General features: G+C 50.1%; 2 protein-coding genes across 2 annotated transcripts; one reads left to right on the forward strand and one right to left on the reverse strand.

Annotated features, from left to right (window-relative positions):
* Nucleotides 1-4,315: 4,315 nt before the first annotated feature.
* On the forward strand, nucleotides 4,316-7,249 carry GNMT (glycine N-methyltransferase; the record flags this gene model as incomplete). The annotated part of the gene is made up of 6 exons (XM_080917448.1): nucleotides 4,316-4,521; nucleotides 5,677-5,804; nucleotides 6,354-6,464; nucleotides 6,641-6,783; nucleotides 6,872-6,993; nucleotides 7,081-7,249. 6 exons carry the CDS (start codon nucleotides 4,316-4,318, stop codon nucleotides 7,247-7,249), a joined length of 879 nt encoding a protein of 292 aa, XP_080773574.1.
* PEX6 (peroxisomal biogenesis factor 6) lies at nucleotides 5,673-18,404 on the reverse strand (the record flags this gene model as incomplete). Its single annotated transcript, XM_080917240.1, has 18 exons — nucleotides 5,673-5,926; nucleotides 7,659-7,814; nucleotides 7,985-8,124; nucleotides 8,254-8,331; nucleotides 8,451-8,567; nucleotides 8,842-8,950; nucleotides 9,144-9,205; nucleotides 9,348-9,553; nucleotides 9,627-9,759; nucleotides 10,090-10,166; nucleotides 10,345-10,540; nucleotides 10,903-11,111; nucleotides 11,467-11,578; nucleotides 12,108-12,241; nucleotides 12,330-12,432; nucleotides 15,309-15,392; nucleotides 15,765-15,928; nucleotides 17,523-18,404. The coding sequence occupies 17 exons, from the start codon at nucleotides 18,402-18,404 to the stop codon at nucleotides 7,678-7,680; spliced, it is 2,943 nt and encodes a 980-aa protein (XP_080773366.1). The 3' UTR covers nucleotides 5,673-5,926; nucleotides 7,659-7,677.
* Between the last annotated feature and the right edge of the window lie 4,601 nt (nucleotides 18,405-23,005).

The following is a 23,005-nucleotide window of genomic DNA, read 5'->3' on the forward strand; positions in this document are numbered from 1 at the left end:
GGCTCAGGGTTAGGAGTCAGGGACTTGGCCTCTGGACCATCTCGTTTGGTGCCGATCTCTATCTCTGTCATTAACCCACAGCACTTGAGGGCACATCTTAATCTGTCCACAGAGCATCATTAATACTGAGTAGGATGAAGCAAAGCCCTATCAGGGCCTAGGGGTGTTGGTCCAGTGACCCAATCCTGGTCTGGTCAAGGCCTGAGGGCAGTGTTACAGGATTGCTGCACTTTGACCTAAGCTCTTGTTAAGGTCCAGAGGACCTTGTGTTTCACTGTTGCTAGTTCCCCTGCTACCAGCCAGTTCCGGCAGGCAGCTGGCCCAGTACAGAGAGGCAAAGGCAGCATTTGGCTGCCCAAGCTGGTCTCTCCACTATAGAAACCTTTAATTTGGGTGTTGCCTACACTTTTGTAACTTAGCCACCCCCAGAAACATTAGTAGGAACTGGAGTTAATCTGGGTTCTTACCGGAAACCCTTGATAAAAAAGGAGAAAGGCCTGAAGGCCTTACTTAGGCGAGTCCCATACAAACCAACTAGACTTGGACCTAGCAGGTTCCATGCTTGGCATTTTAGGTATGTGTGTGCATTTTTAGTTGACAGGTCTCTCTGGCACAGCCTGACCTAAAATTTATTAGTCAAGGCTGGCCCTGAACTTGTGAACCAGCTGTGTTACACCCACAAGCCATGCCCTTCTCTTGTGTACCTTTAGCTGAAACCAAGTGGAGCCCACACCACAAACAAAGGAGCAGGACTCTGGTGTCAGTCGTACTGCCTGGGGCTTGTCCTCAGAAGTGACTTGCTAGATCCTCAGACTGTCAATTTACTCAGGAGTTTTTGTTGGAACTCAGGGTTTTACCATACAAGGTGAGTGGTTTTATACCCCGGTTACATCTCCAGCCCTAATACAGGCCAGCCTGGGCTACGTAGTGAGACCATGTTTCAAGACAGAAATGGTCAGCAAAAATTAAAAATTAAAAAAAAGGCTCCATGGGTCCTTTCCCTACCATTGAGTTATTGCTACATTTTCCTCACAGGTGGGCTCTACCACGCCTGCCTCAGGGTTCCATGTCTTATGGATTGGCTCAGTGCGTCAGCCAGCCGGATAGTTATTTTCTTTTAGTTTAAGGTAAATAACAAATTGCTTTTTGTGAAGAATACATCTTTTAGTTGGGTGTGGCTTTGCATCATCTCAGCATTTAGGCAGGGGCAGGAGGATTGCTGCAAGTTTGACATCAGCCTGGCCTATATACAAGTTCTAGGCCAGCCAGGTACAGAGAGACCTGCCCTCCTCCAAAAACAAAGAAAAAATTGTATATAGCTTTACAGTTATACACCTGCAATCCCAGCATTTAGGAGGCTGAAGCAGCCTTGCCTGGAGTCCCAGACCTACACAGTGAGAAAAAAAAAAAAGAAGAGAATTCAAAACAAAACTAGCCTGTGGTACAGCACTCATGATAGGACCGAAGCATTGGGTTCAGCAACATCCTCATCCCCAACATCTCTAAATAGCCTTCCTACCCTCACAAAAATTATTTTACTGCGGGGGGGGGGGCAACCTCATAGAGGTGGTTGCTTTTGCTTTCTTGGGAAAGAAGTCTGCAGGGTGTTAACTTCCATCTGAGGAAATGATTCTTGTTTTGAGGCAGTGACTTCACTCCATACTCTAGGCTAGCCTGGAACTTAGCAAAAAGCCAACAGCGCTTTCAGAATTGGTGGAACTTCTCCTGCCCCAGCCTGTCAGCCTGCCCACCATGCCCGGCTTAATTATTCTTCCTTTCCTTGAATTTTGGGTGGTTCTCACTGTTGCTCAGGCAACAGCCTTTGAACTCCTGAGCTCCCATGGTTTCCTGCCTCAGCTACATCTGTAGTTTCGACTATAGGTGTATGCCAGGAGTTCATGGCTGTGTGAGTAGGTATAGTGGCTCATACTATAACCCCAGCCTCCTGGAAGTCGAGGCAAGAGGCTCACTTTCAAAACTAGAGTCTACAGTGCAAGGACGGCCTGAGCTACTTAATAAAACTGTAAACAATGGCTCTCAACCTGTGTGTCACAACCCCTTTAGGGTCACATATCAAACTCTTGTATATCAGATATTTACATTATGATTCACAACAGTAGCAAAGTTACAGGTCTGAAGTATCAATGGGATAATTTTACAACAGGAGGAACTGTGTTAGGAAATATCACAGCATTAGGAAGGTTGGGAACCGCTGGTCTAAAACAACAAACAGGCCAGCAAGATGGTTCAAAAGACAAAGGGGCTTGCTGCCAAGCCTGATGACCTGTGTGTGAATTCTGGAACCAGCATGGAGGGAGATAACTGAGTCTCACCTGCCTTTTTCTGAACACAGACATTTTGTTGCTGTTGTTGCTTTTTGAGACAAGATTTCTATATAGCCCTGGCTGTCTAGGAACACACAGAGATCCAACCGCCTCTGCCTCCTGAGTGCTGGGATTAAAGATGTATATTTAGCTGAGTGGTGGCGATTTTCCTTTAAACCCAACACTCAGAGGCAGAAGCAAGCTGATCTCTGAGTTCAAGGCCAGCCAGGACTACACAGAGAAACCTTGTCTCAAAAACCAATAGAAGCATGCATCACTACCCCTGACTCCCCAAACCCAAGTAAAGAAATGAAAAGATACCACTTCAGATGTTCAATGCGATTCAAAAAGTCTAAGGTTGATTGGCTTACCCCCAAAATGTTTTTGATACATGGCATTGGATTGACTTGAAATTCCCAAATGCAATTTCTCCCCTCTGCTCTTTGGATTGATGGAGCCAGATTTACCTTCAACTTTTTGTAGCCTAGAGCAACCTTGAACTCCAGCTTTTCTGTCCTCAGCTCCTAAGTACAGTACTCACAGGCACATACCATCACACGAAGCCTAGTGAGTCTTTTTGAGCCTAGTGTCAGTCCTGTGTGTAGGGACATTTGAGTCCCTGAGGCCGAACCTGGACAGAACCATTTGAGATTGGCTCTGTGCTAACAAAGGTAAAAAATGTGAGCTGGAGAGATAGGTCAGCCATTTATAGCCCTATCTGCAGCTAGGGTGTTGGCAGAGGTAGGCAGATCTCTGAGTTCAGTGCCAGCCTGGTCTACAGAGTGAGTTCTAGGACAGCCAGGGCTACACAGAGAACCTTTGCTCACAATAACAACAGAAATACTTGCTCCTCTGTAGGGTCCAATATCCCCAACACCTCCACAGTGGCTTACAACTGTCTATAACTTCTCAGGATATCTGTTGCTCTATCTGGTCTCCATGGACACCAGACAGGTACTGACATATGAAGTCAAAACAACCATACACAGTATAAAAAAGTTAGGTCACACAATTGTGGGTGAACTTTTATCTCCAGGGTCCTCCCTACATCAGAAAAGCTAAGAGAGGGAAACTCCTTTAGTCTCTCGCTGTAACTAATCTTTGTGGAGTTGGAAGTATATGGGCAGGGGAGGGGTGGGAGGAGGAGGGTTTTCTCCACATGTGAGTCTTTGTCGCACACATCTTCCAGAACCGACTTTAGCCCTTCTGGGTTCTTGTCCTTAGTGGGGCAAAAAGGGTGAGCGAATGAACCAAATTGACCCTCGAGTCATGAAATTATGCTAGTCAGAGCTGGGGCGCTGACCCCGAACTCTCCCTGAAGGCGCCCCCATGAAAAGCAGATAGCTTTGTTATGTTTCCCTGATGGTTCTCCAATTCTTGAGCACAAATAATCCTCCTGCCTCAACCTTACTACACTCAGCCTTTAGGAGAATGCAATATATATATATATATCTCCCATGTGAAGGAACCGGAAGGCCCAGGCAACCTGAGAAGGTTCAAGCAGTTGAGGTGGGAGGGAAGGGCCTGATGCTGTCACCTAGAGAGATGCACCCTATTTCCAGGTGTACTCTTGTACTTGGATGGGCAGTTCGGCATCTTTCTCAAAGACTGATTAGTGGAGTGTTCCCTCCACTAAATGACATGTAGGGATTATGTAGACACCTTACCGTGCTGGGCATTGTCTAATTCTGCTTTGGGTAGGTTTTAGTCTTCCCTTTCCTACTTGGGTAGGGGTGGGGTGGTCTCTCATTGCTTTGTTAGTTCCTCCTGGCCACCCTGGTGCGTCCTATCTGACCTATCTTACTATGAGAAAGCCAGGTCCAGGATTTCTGGGCTGAGCCCTCCTCACTGCGGGGGCAGCCCGCCTGGCTCCGGCCCAGGGCACAGCAGGGGCGTGTCCCTGCGCTCACCTGCCATTGGCCGGGTGGGGCCGCCCTGCCCGAAGACTATAAGTGCGGAGCTCCTGGCGCGAGAGCCAGGTGCCTGTCAGGATGGCGGACAGTGTGTACCGTACCCGCTCCCTGGGGGTGGCGGCCGAAGGGCTCCCCGACCAGTATGCGGATGGGGAGGCCGCACGTGTGTGGCAGCTGTACATCGGGGACACCCGCAGCCGTACTGCAGAGTACAAGGCGTGGTTGCTTGGGCTGCTGCGCCAGCACGGTTGCCACCGGGTGCTGGACGTGGCCTGTGGCACAGGGTGAGTCCGAATGAGCCAGCTTGACTAGGACCGCTGCGCCATAGGAAAGCCAGTCGGGGCAGCCCTCGCGGAGCCTGGGAGGCAGTAGGAGGGGCTCGAGTCCTTGTTCATCAGGGTAGAATGGGCATGGTGAGAGCATCCACCGAACCAATGTGGGGAGCGGACCAGGGAGACTCAGGGCCGGGGTGTGAGGAGAGAAGGGACAGAGCAAAAGCTGAGCTTTGGGTCAAGCTGGGTCCTTGGCTCCAGTGTTGTTTCTCCTGCGATGGCCTCTGGCAGTGTGAACAGAACATTTGTGGCACGTTTGCACAGCCAAGTGCTGTGCCAGGAGTTTGGGTGCATGTGTTGCAAACTGGGGTAAACAGTGGTTTTCTCTGACCAGTACTAAAGAAACTCATTTCCAAGAGATAAAAGGCCTCCAATTGGTGGAGAGGATACAGACCAGGATAGTGTCTGGCCCACACTCCCAACTCAGCACACATACGGACACCTCTGACTGTTCATTTCCAGGGGCACAAGCATGTCAGGTTAAGCGCCTGTAATTCCATTCAAGGGAAGCCAGCGTCCCCTACTGGCCGTGTAGGGCACTGCACCCACACATACACATACATAATTTAAACTGAAAATTTAAAGTGTTGCTGCCCGGCGTGGTGGCACATATATTTAATCCCAGCTCTCGGGGAGGCCTAAATAGGTGGATCTCTGTGAGTTCCAGGCCATCCAAGGCTACACTTCGAGACCCTATCTCTAATATGAGGAGGATGGGGAGGTGGCTTATGTTCTTACAGGTGACCCAAGTTTGGTGCTCAACACCCTCCCCTGGCTTCTGCAGACACAAGGCATGCATGACACACATATTCAGGCGAGACACACAAAATTTTGATTTTTTTTTTTTTTTTTAAACAGAGTCTCTCTTTGTAGCCCCAGCTGTCCTGGAACTCGCTATTTAAGCCAGGCTAAAAAACCTTTCAAAATGTCTTTACTACCTGATAAGAAAAATTTTTAAGGGGTCATCTGAGGTCAGTATATATGACCTGGGACAGGAAGCAGAGGAATGGACTCCAGAATGTTCTATCTGGGGAAACGTCCTGCACATTTGGCTTCCCAGGCCCCTCTGACGGGGCCTCTCAGTCCCTTATCTCTGACCTCATCCAGAGTGGACTCAATTATGCTGGTGGAGGAGGGCTTTAGCGTGACAAGTGTGGATGCCAGCGACAAGATGCTGAAATATGCACTTAAGGAGCGCTGGAACCGGAGGAAGGAGCCAGCCTTTGACAAGTGGGGTACGTTGGTCCCGCCAGGCCCCCTGGGCATCTCCAGGGTCACTCTTCTGTCTGCCATGGCTTGCCCATGCAGGGTGGGTTGACTGGTTCCCTCAAGGCACAGTGCGGTTCCTGTTATCATCCTGAAAAGAAAGGTTTTGGCGTCAGAGTAGGATTCCTGGTGGTAAGAGCAGGTTTGTTGTAGTTTTGGTGCTAGCGATTGGACTTGGGCATGCTAAGTGGACAGGTGACCACTGAGCTACACTGTTAGCATTTTTTATGTTTTTCCAGTCTGCCTGGTCTGGCTAGGCTAGGTTCAAGTGATTCTCCTGTCTCGGCTTCCCATCCAGCAGGGGTGTACACCAATATACTGGGCCCTGCAGGGATATTTTTTCCAGTGTACCAAATCCTGTCTCTCCTTCCTGCAAAAGACTCTAAGTGGAGAGCTGGCTTTTCCAACAGTGGCTCTCCCATGCCGCTGCTCATGTCCCTAACGAGTCCCCACGTCTCTGGGTGGAGGTGGTTCTGCTGTGCTGTGTTAGAACTCTCGACTCCTCCCCCGGCCTCTAGTCATTGAAGAAGCCAACTGGTTGACTCTGGACAAAGACGTACCAGCAGGAGATGGCTTTGACGCTGTCATCTGCCTTGGGAACAGTTTTGCTCACTTGCCAGACTGCAAAGGTAAGCTGGTGGCCTTGGCTGTGGCTCTTGCCTCACCACTCCCACAGCCGGCAGCTGTGGTAAGGCAGACCTGTGTCCGCCTGTCCTCTTTAGTGCTGGCCCTTGGGAGGGACAGGGAGTGAGAGTGGTACTGGAGGCTCAAGCAGATGATATCTGTGGCCCTGCCTGGTACCCAGGTGACCAGAGTGAGCACCGGCTGGCGCTAAAGAACATTGCGAGCATGGTGCGGCCTGGGGGCCTGCTGGTCATCGACCACCGCAACTACGACTACATCCTCAGCACAGGCTGCGCACCCCCAGGGAAGAACATCTACTATAAGGTTGGGCTGGTCCCCAGTGGGAAGCAGGAGCTGGAGAAGTCGCATGGTGGGTTATGAAAGCTAATGCAGCTGATACCACTGCCCTCAGAGTGACCTGACCAAGGACATTACAACGTCAGTGCTGGCAGTGAACAACAAGGCCCACATGGTAACCCTGGACTACACAGTGCAGGTGCCAGGCGCTGGCAGAGATGGCTCTCCTGGCTTCAGGTATGGCCTGGTTTGGCAGGACATGGTGGTGGTGGGGAGACTGGAGGTCAGCAGCCCTCAATAACCGGCTGGGGGGCCCTGTTGCAGTAAGTTCCGGCTTTCTTACTACCCACACTGTTTGGAGTCTTTCACGGAGTTGGTCCGAGCAGCCTTTGGGGGCAGGTGCCAGCACAGCGTCCTGGGTGACTTCAAGCCTTACAAACCTGGCCAGGCCTATGTTCCCTGCTACTTCATCCACGTGCTCAAGAAAGACTGAGTTTGGCTTTGGCTCCCAGAAGACCCCCGCTCAGGCAATGACCCCTACCCTCTGGGTACAGAGATGTGGGGGTCAGGCAAACAGGGAGTCAACAATACAATTTGCCCTTTCTGGTCCCCGTGCCTTGTGTTTCTTTCAGAAGTAACATGCTCTTGTGCTGTACACCCCACAACCCCTTCCCTAGACCTTCCTCATCCCATAACCTTGACTTTTGCACCTCAACCTTTCACAAAACCAGCAGGGGGCAGTATACACTTTATTTTCTGTCCCAGAACTGGTGCCTCAACACAGATTCCAGGCTGCCAAGCCCCCAAGCAGTCAGCCCTGCCTCTCCTTCTTAGCATAAGGGCCTCACTCTAGGGCTCACAAGGGATCTCAGGGAGGGAGGCAACCTTCAGGTGACAGGTACCTTCAGGTGTCAGAAGCTCCTAGCAGGCAGCAAACTTGCGTTGAATGCGCTTGTATCGTAGCAGCTCCTGCTCACTGACTGAAGGCTGCAGGCGGGCCGCAGCCTGCAACAGGTCCTCCATGGTGAGCAACAGCGCTGAGCTCCGCAGCTCTAGCCCTGAGGGGCGGCAAGGAAGAGTAAGGCTGAGGAACAGAGGCTGTGGTCTATGCCTAGGTAGGAGAGCTGCCTGGGGAGGCACCCCTGCTCAGCCATTCCTCTGAAGTTTAGAGCCAGGCCTGTCTCCCCTGGCTTCTTGGTTCCCATCTAGTGCTGGCAAGTGGGCTCACCTTCCTCTAGGTCTCGAACCCTGCGTTTGAGGGCAGTCATCATGGCGTCGGAGCAGAGAGAATAGAGGTCAGCGCCGGTCAGCTGGGGCGGGCAGCAATCCAGCACATTCATCAGGCTCACAGAGGCCTCCAGCTTGAACCTATGACACCCACACCAGAGACGTTAAAGCTGGCCTGCCTCCCTCCTCAGACGCCACACTGACTGGTACATATCCCTGACCGTCCTCAGCCCCCCCCCCCCCCCCCCCGAGCTCTTGGACAAAGCATACTTTCGTGTGATGGCACTCAGAACTCGAAGCTGGGAGGCCCGGTCCTCACTAGCCCCTACAAACACCAGCTTGTCAAATCTTGAGAGAGACAGAAACAGGACGTGTCAGGGCGGCCACCCACGAGAGGCGAAGGATGCACAGGATAGAGGTTAAGGAGCAAAGGGGCCTCGAAGAGGAGAGAGAGCCAGGATGCTCACCTGCCAGGCCGCAGAAGGGCAGGATCCAGGAGGTCTGGTCTGTTAGTGGCTCCGATCACAAACACGTCCTGAGTGCTGTGAAGCCCGTCCAGCTCAGCTAGGAGCTGAGACACAACTCTGTATGGGAGGGGAAGGCAAAGGCCAGAGAGTCCTTGCTGTGCTCGCCGACTAACAGTGCTTCTCTCTGAAGGCTGCTTCAGCAAGGTCCCCATGTCCCTTGCCACACAGGTGGGCCTCCTCAAAGTCCCCAACTCCTTTTAGCTTCCCTTCTGGCTCTGAACCAGAAGAGCAGGAATTTCTCTCTGAAGAGGCCTGGTCTGGAAACAAACGTGACTAATCTCACATTCCTCCCATCTGGGCCCCAGGCTCCATTCCCTTGCCGTCCCCTGACCTGTCCATCACACCTCCAGAATCTCCACTCCGTCCGCGGCTTGGAGCTAAGGAGTCCAGTTCATCAAAGAAGATGATGCACGGAGCAGCAGCCCTGGCCCTGGCGAACACTGAGAAAGAGGCTCGTAGGAGAGTGCATCAAGGAGGTTCAGTCAGGGAGAAGGATGGCAAATGGGCCTGACAGTTCTGCCCGGACAGTTGTCCAGCTGGGCCGACCATGAGCATCAGCTGGGGAAGATGGTGGCACAAGGCCACTGGGGATCTGGGGAAGGGCCCGAGGATCGCCTATTTCTGCTCACTCACCTTCTCGAATATTCTCCTCACTTTGGCCCACATACATGTTGATGAGCTCTGGTCCCTTTACGCTGAGCAATGGAATGAGCAAGTGTGACCCATCAGACATGCGTAATAACCATTGACACCCCCCCACCTGCTACAGTCCCCCCTCCCCAACCCCCCACCTTTTAAGGCTCCCAGCCTCCCACATTCCTTCCAAGCCCTGTCAACCTGAGGAAGGTAAGGCTGCATTCAGTGGCTACTGCCTTAGCCAGTAGAGTCTTGCCAGTGCCTGGGGGCCCATAGAGCAGAAGGCCTGACCGTCTTAGGCCCAGGCTCAGCAGCTCAGGGTGTTCCAGAGGCAGCTGGATGGTCTCCAGGATCTCCTTCTTCACATCCTGCAGCCCGCCAACATCGTGCCAGGACACTGAAGGGATCTAGGAGATAGACCAGTGGTTAGGGACATGCACGGAGAGCTCTTTCCCCACCTCTAAGGACCTGGATTCTCACCTTGGGTGCTCCCACAGCTTGCGAGTGAGCTGTTTGCAGTTGATCTAATGCCTGCCCGAAGTCCTCTGCCAGCAGGGGGAAGCCGGCTACACAAAGCTCCCCCTCATCCTCCTCACTCAAACCACCTGCCGAACTACAAGAAACGCAGGGCTAGGCTCACAGCCACAACCCCAGCATCCTGAGTTTGAGGCTAGAGATTTTTAAGAGTTCTAGTCTGTGCCTTTGACCCCAGCACTCATGTGGCAGAGGCAGGTGGATCTCTATGAGTTCAAGACTAGCTTGGTCTACACAGTGAGTCCAGACCAGCCAAGACTACATAGAGAGTATCGGCCTTAAGGATAAAAAAGAACCAGACCAACCAGGTTATGGATTAAGACTATTACAAATAGAGAGCCCCCCTCTCTGCTAGGGTTTCATTGCATTTTCCCTACCTTCCCAGTCACCTGTGATGAGGTTGTCTTACCCTAAGGCTTTGATCCTGGTGCAGGCTGCCCGGCTGGCATGGGTCAGAAGGGCATAGAGGTCCCCTACCACAAAGCCCTAGGGAGTTACACAAAAGGACACATAGGTAGGGCATAGGAGGCAGAGCCCGGGTCTGGCCTCCAGCTGGAGCAGAGGCTTTGGTGGCTTCCAGTGTCATGGGGCAGCAGAAACAAAGTCCTGTGTGTGACCAGGAACCTAAGGTCTCCCAGAGTCAAGCACCTGTGTGGACACTCACTGCACAGCGCTGAGCCAGTTGTGACAGGTTGACTTCCTGGCCCAAGGGAAGATGGGCAGTGAGGGCCTTCAGGACACTGAGCCGCTGATTCTCGGACAGCACCGGTACCTCCAGTTCATGAGGAAAAGCCGTCTGCACATCAGTGGGCAGGTCCTGGACACGGCTTGTCGTGGCCACCACCATGAGAGGAGGGCACCTGCAGACAGGGAAGTGGGCAGGGTGTAAGAACAAGGCTGCAGCTCCTGAGTCTGGTGCACAGGAATGGGTGGGGGGTAGTGTCAAGATCAGGTAGGGATGAGCATCATCCAAAATTCCTCCATTATCCCTTGATGGCAGGGATACCATTAAGGGGGACTCTGTGCTTCACATGGGGAGCTCACTGAGGACAAAGGCATCAACCTAGTGTTTCCTTCAAAATGCTAGGCCACACCCTCCTATGTCTGGACACTCCTAAGAATTGGCCCCAAGAACAAGAAGTTGAGACTTCTGAAAAGGGTATGAGGAATGAAAGGTTGAAAAGGGAACTTCCCACTCATAAGCTGCCTGCTCTATACGTACCTGCTGAGAGGGTCCTCATTGAGGAGGAGGTGACGCAGTGTGGCCACAACTCGGGCATCCTCACCCAGCCCATCCCGGTCCCGGCCCAGAAGGTCCACAGCTGTCAGCAGCAGGACTGCAGGTCTGCAGCGGCGGGCCCGGGAGAAGGTGGCCTGCAGCTTTGTCTCCACAGCCCTACTGCTATCTGCACAGAGGCTGGAGCAAGGCACCTGGGGAGGAGACCAGATGGGTCTGTATGAAGGAAGAAGTCTACCAGGTCAGAGAAGGGGGAGGAGTCAAAAGATGCAGGCCGTCTTTTCTTTGTAAACCAGAGACAATGAAGGAAGCCCACTGGCCAGGTGGGAGCTTCTGCTTACCCACTGTTTCCATTGCTTGGAATGTGCAGCCCTGACCCCCTTCCTGAAAGGACCCACAAGAAGCTGAGCATCAGTGGGACTATGTACGGGCCTGGACCACTGGGCTGAATGTTAGGGCTGCCCGATGGTAATGAGGGAACACAGAGGAAGAGAAAGACAGAATTTGAGCTCAGCAGAAGGGGCTGGGGTTCACTCCAGAGGCCTTTACCTTCAGCAAATGGATCCCGAGGCGGCTGCATGCAGCTCTGACAGCTGTGGTCTTCCCGCTCCCTGGGGGACCCCGCAGAAGCACACAGCTGGTTCCTGTGAGCAATGTCCCTCTGCAATGAGAGAACAGATACTGCCTCCCACTTTCTGCTTAAGTGTTAAGTCCCCAGTAACACAGGGACCCCTGGATCTCATAAGCGTCCTGTCCCCTTGTTCCTCGCTAGCCCCCATCCAGGCAGTCCCCACACTCTGAGGTCCTGTCTCATGCCATCTCTGGTGCTCTGGCAGAAGCACAGAGTGTTTTGCAGCCACAGACCCCTGAGCCTTAGTGAAACCTGGCTTGACAGGTCTGGTCTGAAAAGCATACGAAGGGGTCTAGATTTGGACGTGGGTCACTGGAATAGGGTACTGTGTCCTTTGGGGGATGTAGTGGTAAAGGCCAGGATGGATCATGGGCTCCCCATGCAGAGAAGCAGCTTCAGAAAGGCTGCCTGGGAGTCTGCTGTGGATCCCTGATTCAAGGTAGAGGAGTGGAAGCTGTTTTCCTGGATGGCGCTGAGCAGGTATGCTGCTCTGCAGGGAAGCTCGGAGCAGGCCCTTCTCACAGTGTGGATTCACACCTCCTGGTGTGGCCTCACTCACCCAGGCTGCAGGTGAGGCTTCAGGACAGCACACAGCTCATTGACCAAGGCCTCCAGGCCTGGAGGGGACAAGCTATCCCAGGGTGGGGACCTTCCTGAAGGTAATGGTGGAACGCGACTCAGGGCGGCACCAGCCTGTCAAAGTAGGAAGAAGCCTGCCGATGTTCTGAAGTTCTACAGTGCCTCTACCCCTCTGAAGCTCTCCTCCCACCCAAGGTCTTACCATGTATAAAGAGGTGTGGGTGGTTTCGGCCAGGAAGGCACTGGCTGGCCCATCTGGGGCTTCTCCAACTGTTTTCTTCACTTTGAAAAACACCTCCCGCCACCTGTAAGAAAGGAAGGTCAGTGAACCCCAGACCTTGAGTCCACATTTGCACCTTTCCGAGAGCAGGCAGCTTTCTCACGGAGGACCAACTTAGGAGCTGCATAGGCCAGTGCCCTGAGGCTGACTAGGCAGGGTGGGGTGCTGGGTAGGGAGGAAATAGGGGATGCAGAAGAACAACCCCTCATTACAACCATCAAATAGGCCCAGAGGGCATCTCTCCAGTCATACAGGCCTAGCTACCCACTCCAAAAGGTGAAGCCACCACCATTAAACATGGCAACCTATGGCCATTTCCCTTGGCTCCAGGACAGTCTCTCTCTTACAGATCTGCACCAGGGTCCCAGATCTCAGGCACAAGTTTCCTCCCTTGATTCTTATTCAATAGCCCAACAAATTCTTACTAAAGCTAGATTCTTTTATTTTCTTTTTAATTTATTTTAAGTTTATAAGTACACTGTCACTGTCTTCAGACACACCAGAAGAGGACATCCGGATCCCATTACAGATGGTTGTGAGCCACCATTAGTTGCTGGGATTTGAACCCAGGACCTCTGGAAGAGCAGTCAGTGCTCCTAACTGCCATCTCTCCAGCCCTAAAGTTAGATTCTTTAGTCATGGCATCTAACTCTCGTTCCAGGCAGGTGGAGGCAGGAAGGTCCTTAAGACAGACCAGGGTGGCCTACAAAGTGAGATGAGTAATTCTGGAATTATTTATGAAGCTTTAAAATAAGTGTTTTTGTATCTTGTGAGTTTATTCAGCAGGCTGGGGGCTGCCAGGTTCCAAGGACAGGGCATAGAGGAGGGAATGATTTAGTGCCCACGGTTTCTTTCTGTGGCTAGGAGAGCTCAAGAACCAGAGCTGGTTACATGACTTTGTAACTACAAAACCCACTGACTCGTACACTTGTTTGATAGAGGTCTGTGTCTCCTAGAATGGACTCAAATTCATAACCTTGAAGCATAAGGGAGGCCTCAAGTAGGGGTGTAAACCCCGAATCTTAGCACTCTGGAGGCAGAGGCAGGAGGGGCACACAGAGGAACTCCCATGTAGCTTTGGTTCATGCAACAGATTACAGAGAAGGCTGGAGGGTCCACCCACGATGGAATTCCTCTCTGGAGAATATAAGATCTCTGGGTTTACCTTATCAAGCCCGAGTAACCTAAACATTTATATCTGCCCTGGGCCTCACCTACTTACTGTCCCGACCCTGCTTTCCTTAGGACCCGCTCAGCACCCGGAAGGCGGGCAGGTTTGTAGAGCTGAGTCAGCAACAATGCAGAAATGACCACCTGTGTTCCTTTGTAAGTACTAAGTGTGGGTGGTCTGCAGGTCTACAGAAAACCAAGTTAGGGGCTGTGGGTTTAGTTTAGTTGGTAGAATGACTGCCTAGCTCCCAAAAGAATCTCAGGACTCAGGAGGAAGCAGGAAGACAGAAGTTCAAGGCCATTATTCACACACAGATTTTGAGGTTAGCCTGTGTTACAGAATTTGGGAGACAGAGGCAATTGAGTACCTGTAATCTCTAGGCTAGTCGGGGCTATGCAGTGAGACTCTGTCTCAGAATGAAACAAGCAAGTCAGGCATGGTAATCTTAGCACTCAGGAGGCTGGGCCTGGAGAATTACTCCAAGTTCAAAGTCATTAGGGGTTTCATAGTGAGTTTGAGGCTACACAGTGAAGATCCTGACTCAAAAACAGAGCACCAGCTCCTAGACATTTGTTAAACAAGAGAGACAGAGGCAGGAGACTGGGGAGTACCAGCCTGGATGTCAGGCTGTGGACTAGGGTTACTAACACTGCCTTTATCTGAGCACTTCTATCTTGAGATAGGGAACACAGGGCACCAACAGGAACCAAGCTCTGGATGTTGACAGAGATGAGCCAGGCATTCTTGGCAAGTGTCTCTCTTGGCACAGGACACAGGACGAGGTAGAAACCCTGCAAATCATAGCTGCGGAAGTTGGGTTACTACCTGTCAATTGAGCTCTCATAAAATACAGGGGGAGTAGTGCTCCTTTGGAGTCCCTGACACTCTCAAAGGTTCTCTTTTCCTTAAGTTTTTGGAGGGAGGAGGTTTCAAGACTGGGTCTCTGTGTAGCTCTGGATGTCCAGGACCTTGTTCTGTAGAGCAGGCTTTCCTTGAACTCACAAAGATCCATCTGCCTCTCGAGTGTTGGAATTAAAGGTGTGCTTCCTCATCACTGCCCCTTAATAAATTTAAGTAAATCTAAAAACAACAAAAGTAGAGAAGGGCAGCAAGATTGCACAGGTAAGGGTCCTTACTGCTAAGTCCGATAACCTAAGTTTTATTCCCAAAACCATAAGGTAGAAATGTACATTTACATTTTCTTCCCTTTAGAGAGGGCCAAAGTAGCCTAAGGTTTTTTTCCCCAAGCTCGAGCTGGCTTTGAATTTACCATGAAGCCAAAGCTGTCCTTGAACTCATGATCCTCCTACCTCTGCCTCCCAAGTGTTACAGGTGTCCACAACCATGCCCAGCCTGTGTGTGTGGGGAACTGAACCCGGGGCCTCCAGTCAAGCAAGCCAAGTGTTCCACACTTAGCTGTATCTCAAGCCTGACTGAAGTGTTGTTTATTCACTTGGTGCTGTGTCTGCATATGATAGGACTCAAGCATGGCTGTCCCTCCCCCCACATTAGGCCATACTCCACCACTCTACTCATGCCCCAGTCATAGGCGGTGATTGTTAACCTGCCTTTGCTTACATCCATGTGGGAACCAGAAAGTGCTTTCATTTCTCTCTCCAGCAACAACAGAATATCCTTTGGCACAAAATTATTACAACTTATGGAGAGAAGACTATGGCGTTGCACTCAGGTTATGAATCAGAACTAGAGATGAGGAGGCAGCGGCATACCTGGGCAGTCTCTCCAGGCTTTCTTCCAGGATCTCAACTTGCCCAGCTGTTGATACACACAGAACATCCCCTTCCTGGACCACCCTGCAACAACAGTGGCCTTGGTCAGCTCACAGCAGGAGTCAGGCGTGTGTTCCTGACACAACTGGGCCTCCTTCCAATAAGACCCACAGGTTCCCGGTAATGATCTAGGGACAATTAAGACTTAGTCCATGCTGGGGAGAGACTAGACACGAGACCAGAGCTTGGAGAAGGCTCCTGGCTCTCTTGGAGTTCTTTGACCAGTCTTTTTTTTTTTTTGGATGTCCCAATTCACTTCATGCTTACTCAAAGGCTCTCTGCCACAACACTGCCTATAATGTGACTTCTCTTAAGCCAGTAGCTTGGGTGCCTGGATCTGAGATATGGGATGGGAGGAAGGGGACAAGGTGAGGTACTCTTTTCCATTCAGCTGACCTGGGTGTACAAAAGTGCTGGTAGAGAACACGGTCATAATTTCCACTTGCACTGTAGTGAGGTGAGGACAGAATTTCAATGTGTAACTCTCGAGCAAACGGAGGCCCAGGCAGCAGCGAACAGCTTCCTTTGTCCTCAGGGGCAATGGAGCCTTCTAAATACCTCTAACGGAGAAACAGTCACTACTTTACAAACCTCCAAGGAGTCAGGTTTACACTCTTAGCAGCCAGTACCTACATGAGCCTTTTGTCTTTCCTGAATCAAGGCTAGTGATCTGAGATAGCCAAACTGCAGACCTCTGTTACCCTTAGGAAATCAAAAGCTCTCCTTCTGCTGTGTACCAACTCCACTCTGGTTCCAAAGCTGCCTGTAAAGACAAGCTTTCTGGGCTTTTGATACTTGTCACTCCAAAGCCAGTGAGGTGCAAAAAAAAAGTATTTCTGTTAAGTCCCATTTTTCTGTCTGTTGTTGAGACAGTTTCATGTAGCCCAGATTGGTAGTTTTGTTGGTGGGAATGCACTTGAGTTCCTAATTCTCCCTCCACCACCTCCACCTCCCAAGTGCTGGGATTACAAGCATGCAGCAACTGCCCTGCCTCTACAAGCTCTAGGAATGACAGCAGGCAGCTACAGAATCAACAGGAAGTGGTCTTCGGTGACAAAACTCTGGTCATGGGAAAAGGATGGTTTTGTTGTCTTGTTCTAAGGCTCAGGTTGACCTTCAACCAGATGATTTTTGTACCAGCTTCTCTAGAACCACAGCCAGGTATAGGTATGTCCTGATACCACTAAAAGGCTGGTTCAGCTGACTGACCTCCACCATCCCTGTCTCTTTCAGAAGGGAGCCGTCCACTGTTCTCACATGGACATCTTAGTGGACGTGTTTTCTCTATCTGGTTTGGGTGTTAGGCAAGTGCTCTTTCACTGAGCCACACCCTAGGTCCATCTCACAGTATTAACTGGCCACTCACCTCATAGGCATTTCTACACTGATGGGCAAGTGGGCATGAAGAAGGTTAAATCAACTCCAGAACTGCTGTTAACTACTTAAATTAATTTTAAGTGGCTACTGGCTTCCTTCAAGCCAGCACCAAGCTAAACCATACATGTACATGATTAGAAACTAAACGGTAACCGTCCCCCAAGCACAACTATATTTTTAAAATTAAAGGCAGAAACCAAACACTTCAAGAACTTCTCTTAAATGTATTTAATAAGAGATATTAAACATGAGTGCCAAAGATAACAAAGAGCCCTTTCAAGGAATGTACAATATACAACTGAGGACTAGACAGTGTTTAATCATAAAAATAAGATATATATCCTAACAAAGATTGAAAAGGCTAGAGGAGGAAGAAATGATGTTAAAGTTGTGGTTATGAAATCATGAAAAGATTTATGCAGGAGGCGTCATTTTTTAGGTAGGCCTTGAAATAAATGGTAGTAGCTCTATCAGATAAAGCTAGAACAGGAAGTCAGTCAAGGAAAAGTGGAAGGCAAAGGTACCAAGATAGCATTCTAATGTACCAACCCAGTTACTGACTGGAGTATACAGATCTGGTACTTGACAGGGAACCTCACCTTTCACCTGAACACATGAAAGACAGTTGGATAATAGAAAATGAGTAAACAAGAGACTAAGAGACTTTAAACGCAAAGTCCAAATGTAAGGCACGGGGGAATATAAATTCTACAGCTTTAGCCTTCCAATTCAGTAAAGACAGAGAAGGGGACAGAAGGAAAAGGAAGCATTCCTGACCTGGATTCTGAGCTCTCCCACTTCCAGGGGGTCACAGCCGAGATTAAAAGCCAGAGTGGCAGGCACAAACACCAGTCCGTCCGCGAGTGGCTCTCCCAGCTGCCCAGAGTTGGGTCCCAGTCTCTCTGACAGGTCCCAGCGAGGCTCTAGAACCTGTACTTGAGCCAAGTGCGGCTGGGAGGTGTTTGGTAACTCTCCGACTCGGGCCACCCATACCCATTCGCCCTGGAAAAGCCCGAGACTCCGGAGACAGCTCCGGCTCACACCTAGTGCGTCTCCAGTCCCTCCCAGAACTCCTTTGAGTTGCCGGATTGAGTGGGAAACTGCAAAGGAGGATACTACTGGCGGGGGTGGGGGATGGTTGTGGTCCCTACTCTCCGGGCCCAGTTTGGCACGCCCCCGGAGCTCAGTCACAGCCAGCCGTGTCCCTGGGCCCAGCAACCCTTGCAAGGCCGGTCGCGTCTCTAACACTCGCGAACCGGGCACGGGTAGTGTCTCCCCGCGGCGCACCAGCAGAGGCCCGACTCGAGGCCCAAGTCCAGGCCCCGGAGACATGCCAAGCAGCGCCCAGCCCAAGGCCGGAGGCCGCCGCACAGGCCGCGCTCGCACTCGCGCCCCGGGGCCCAGAGCTAGGATCCGCAGTAGCGCGCGGCTCACCAGCAGGGACGGAGGCCCGAGCCCTCGCTGCTCGCACTGGGCGCCCGACCCTTCCACGGCCGCCACGAGCAGCGCGGGCCCCGCAGGACTTTCGTTCGCTGGCCGCAGCGCCAGCACCAGGCCCAGCCCCGTCGCTGGCCACGGGCCCCCAGGCGGCAACAGCACTGCCAATGGTGGTGTCTCAGTCGGGAAGGGTTCGAGTACGCGCAACACGGCAAGCGCCATGGCGAGGGAGAATGGAGCGGCTCCACTTCCGGAAATAGGGAGCCGGAAAGTCTCCGGAGCGAGAGGCGTTTCCGCTTCCGGCAGAAAAGTGGGCGGGGTGTCGGTGATGAAGTCTGGCCCCTAAGAACACTAACAGTGCGGGTGGGGGCGGGAGGCCGGGCCTGACTCCATGGCCACATCTGTTGTTGTCCACACACGCTGTCTTTGAATCTGAGTGTAGGATCTCTCACCTTTACAATTCAGTAGGGCAAGTAGCGTCCTCTCAGCCATCATGTCCCATAACATGAACTCAATATTTAACTGATCAAGAGTAATTGGTGTGAAAAGTGGCAGGAGTCCATTTTTCTGACGAAATCTTAATTTGTCCCGCTCAGCTCTAGGCACTGAGGCTTGAGGGTTACGGGGAATGTTGTAGGAGGGCGTGGTAGGATAAAACTGCCCCAGACATGCTTTTTCCCATCTACTTATGTAGTGGCTGCTGACGGAATTAATACATGTGATTCATGTAGCCCCGTAGCTTGGTGTTGTCACACCACTCCCAACACACCCTACTTAAAGCCCATGTTCCAGCACCTTGGGTACTTCGTGTTCATTGTCTGTCCATACTCTGTCTATTCTGACCATACTTTAAGATTGAACAGCTTACATATTCTCCCAAACCCGTTCCTCTGCCCCAATAATTATCAGAGAGCTTTAGGAGAGAAGACAGAAGGAAAGGGTTGGAGGTTTCTATGATGGGAACTGAGCCAATAGCCTTACTGTTACTTAGATTTCATCTTTGTCTTTACATTCAGTGATAGGTGACATTTCTCTTTTTTATGATTTATTTATTTTATTTTATGTGCATTGCTGTTTTGCCTGCATGTATGTCTATGTGAGGGTGTCAGATCCCCTAGAACTGGAGTTACAGACAATTGTGAGTGAGAGGTTGGTGCTGGGAATTGAACTCAGGCTTGCTGGTAGGAGCAGTTAGTGCTCTAAACAGCTGAGCCATCTCTCCAGGCCCCCATAGGTCTCCTTTGTAATTAACAGCTACAGAGTTTTTGTCAAATACATTTAATCAATATATTGGATTGTGGCTAGTCCCCTTTTCTGGACCTTGTATTTTCTTCTAGTTAACTGTCAGGCTGTCTCCTTGTCTTTAAAGGTGAACCTCTTGAGATTGCATAGTATACATTCTGGAAACATCTGGACATCAGATATCAGTTGAGTATTGACTACATTAATTAAGGTATTTTTATCCCCAGAAGATAAGAAATATTTAGATTTCGGATTATAGCTCCTGGAAATATCTTAGGTCACAAACCTCAGATTAGTCTGGAGATGTACTTCAGTTGGTAGAATGCTTGTCTGGCATGGGTGTTGCCCTGGGTTTGACCTCAAGCCTTAGTTTTATAGACTCCTGTCTTGCTAGCACCAAGGAAGGTAGAGACAACAGCTACATGGTGAATTTGGAGCCATCCTAGGATACATGAGAACTTGTCTCAGTGGAATTGTCTATTCTCTCTTTTTGTTGTGTTTTTTTTTCTTCTTTTTGTACGTGCATGTGTTCATGTGTGTGCACGTATGCACATGTGTAATTGTATTTATATATACTTTTCCTGGGGAGATTCAACACAACTTTTCCCACCCCAGATAGGGATCCCAAGGCAGACCAAAACATAAATATCAACTAAGTCCAACTTGATGAACCAATGACTTTTATTGGGGTTAATTATAGGAACGTGGGGGAGGGGTTACTTACAGGAGCAGAAATGACTCAAAGACAGCTGCATTACCAAAGCCCACCCCAACCAGCGCTTGCTACACAGAGAAACTTTGTCTCAAAAATCCAAAATAAAACCCTAAAGGTTTCTTTTGAAATTGCTTTGCATTTTTTTTTTTTTTTTTGAGGTAGGGTTTCTCAGTATACCTAGAGTTAACTGATTTGGTTAGACTGGTTGGCCAGCAGGGGAATCCTTTGTCTCTGCCCTCAGTGTGGGGATTGTGGATGAGTGACACCACACCCGAGTCTTTTCCAAAGATGCTAGAGATGGCCTAGCTCAGTTGCTGACAGTCTAGCTCAGTCGCTGACAATCTAGCTCAGGCTCTTGCACTCTTGCAGCAAGTGCCAGTAATGAAGATGGCCACGGTATTTTCACAGCATCCTTTCTTCTTGGTTTCTTGAGGGCTGCTGTAGAACTCACTGTGGAGCCAAGATTGGCTCTAGGCTCCTGATCCGTCTGCTTCTCCAACCCTCAAGTACTGGAACTGTAAGTGTTCTACCGTGCCTAGATTTCTCTTGATTTTTTAAAAAAAAATTATTTTATTTTACTTTTTTTTTTTGAAACAGTTTTTTTTCTGTACATCCCTGGATGGCCTTGAACTCATGGCAAACCCCTCCCCAGACTCTAGTGTTTGAGAATTATAGAAGCACACAATCTAAGTTGGTGCTTAGATACATTCTTGGGCATTTAACCTAGGGCCTCACACATGCTTGGCAAGCACTGAGCTCCAATCCCACATCCTTGTTTTCCACTACAAAACAGCAGGCAAATAGGACTGCCATAGTGGTGCTGTAATCCCAGCACTTTAGAGGCCGAGGAAAGATGGTTTCAAGTTCAAGGAAGCCTGAGGTACATAACAAGGCTCTGTAGCAAGACCGACAAAAAAGAGGCACCGGGGACTTGGATTCACATAGACAAAAAAAAAAAAAAGAAAAAAAAAATTGCACTTGCAGCCTAACTATATATGTCTCTGTCCCCTGTTTACTAGAGGAACCAAGGACTACAGGTCTAAAGAGTCTACACAGTCAGAGACAAGTTTATGCCTCAGGACTAGAGTGTATCTTGAGGCTGTGGGTATGAGCGTCTGTTGCTCAGTTCCATCTGAGGATAACTCCCTCAGTTACGCTACAGATCCGAATAACCACCAGTATATAACCCTTTTCTCCCAGGCTGTTCCTCCTGCAAATAAGAGTAGAGATGCAGCCCACCGTGTGCTGCCTTCAACTGTTAGTCATAAAGCTAAACGCTATTTCCGTATGAGAGCCAGGATCCTATCTATACTTGTCCTTACCCCATGCTCACTCTTGAAGATACTATAAGCTCCTACTTGTCTGAAGCTTCCCTGGCAAAGATCACTGGACACCTCCTAGTTGCAAAATCAAGGTGTTATATTCAGTTCTTAGCATACTCTACCCGCCTCTGGCTAATCTTTACTACCTCGGCCATTGTGACACCAGATCCCTCTAACCATCTTTCATCACTTACGAGTCACCCTCAACTCATCCTTTCCCTTAGACCGTCTCCCCAAATCCAGTGACTCACCGAATCCTGTTGACTGTACGTCTTCTGAGCCCACTCTCTCTCTCTCCTTTATTTATATTTAAAAAAACATTTATGTGTATGTGTGTGAGCCTGTGTATATCACCTGTGTGCAGGTGCCCATGGAGGCCAGCGAAGGCCCCACCGTATCCCCCACCCAAGCTGGAGTTATAGGTGGTTGTTAACCAGTTGAAGTGGTTCTGGAAGAGCAGCAAGTACTTTTAAACACTGAGCCCTGTCTTCTCTTTTCCATTCTGTTGTTGAAGTTTTAAAATTATGTATGTGTGTGTATGTATGTATGTATGTATGTATGTATGTATGTATGTATGTATGCATCAGAACCCTTGGGACTGGAGTTACAGGCAATTGTGAACTAGTTCATGTGGGTGCTGGGAACTGATTTAGGTCTTTTGGAAGAGCACCATCTTTTCCCTAGCCCCCACCCATCTTTTCCATTCTTGTGGCTACTGCTCTTTGTATAAGGATCATTGGCTATTTATTTGTTTAATAAATATTCGTGCCGCTGTAACTCCTGATCGTCCTGCTTCTACCGTCTCAATGTTGGGATCGCAGGGGCAAACCACCACACCCAGCTCACGGGCTTATTTTTGATGGACCTCCTCCAGTTTTTTAATGTAGTCTATTGGCTACTAGGATAAGTAAAATATATTCCTCCATGTCATTCTGAGGCTTGTTTAATTTATGTGATTGTATTTTAATCATCTCTTAATACGAGTCTGTGAACCTCATTAGAATGGGAACTACCCGAGGGTAAGAACCCAGTCTTACCCACTAGAACACTAGCTTGGGTGCGGCAGCGGCATAGGTAGGGATAGGTTTTCTGGGGCATTGAACGGTGAGGCTGCTTTTCCACTTCATTCTCAGTGGTTCAGAACGCAGCTGGCTTACTGATCCCAGAACCCTTGCAGTAGCTACAGGGACCCACGTCTTGAAGCTGCAGCAAACCAGGGTTTCTTATTTGATTTCAGTCCGGTTCCACCGCTTGATAGGTTTCCCCCTCTGCTCCTCTACAACTGTGATCTAGGACAGACTAGATGAATGCCCGGGAGGACCCTGGGGAGTCTTCTCTATCCATTTCACGTGTGCAATTTGAGCTACTTTAAATTCCTGTGAAGAAAGGTGCCCTTTCGTGTTAGGGCCTCTTTCTTCCAGTCCGAACGGAGCAGGGCAGGTAAAAGAGCAGGGGAAAACGTGAGAGCTACTTCTGGAGGGAAGGAGCAGAGCTCAAAGGACTGAAGAATAGCAGAGGACGACGCACAAGGCTACGCCGGAGTG

The sequence above is a fragment of the Micromys minutus genome (genome assembly GCF_963924665.1).
Source record: "Micromys minutus genome assembly, chromosome: 5".
Taxonomy (NCBI): domain Eukaryota; kingdom Metazoa; phylum Chordata; class Mammalia; order Rodentia; family Muridae; genus Micromys; species Micromys minutus.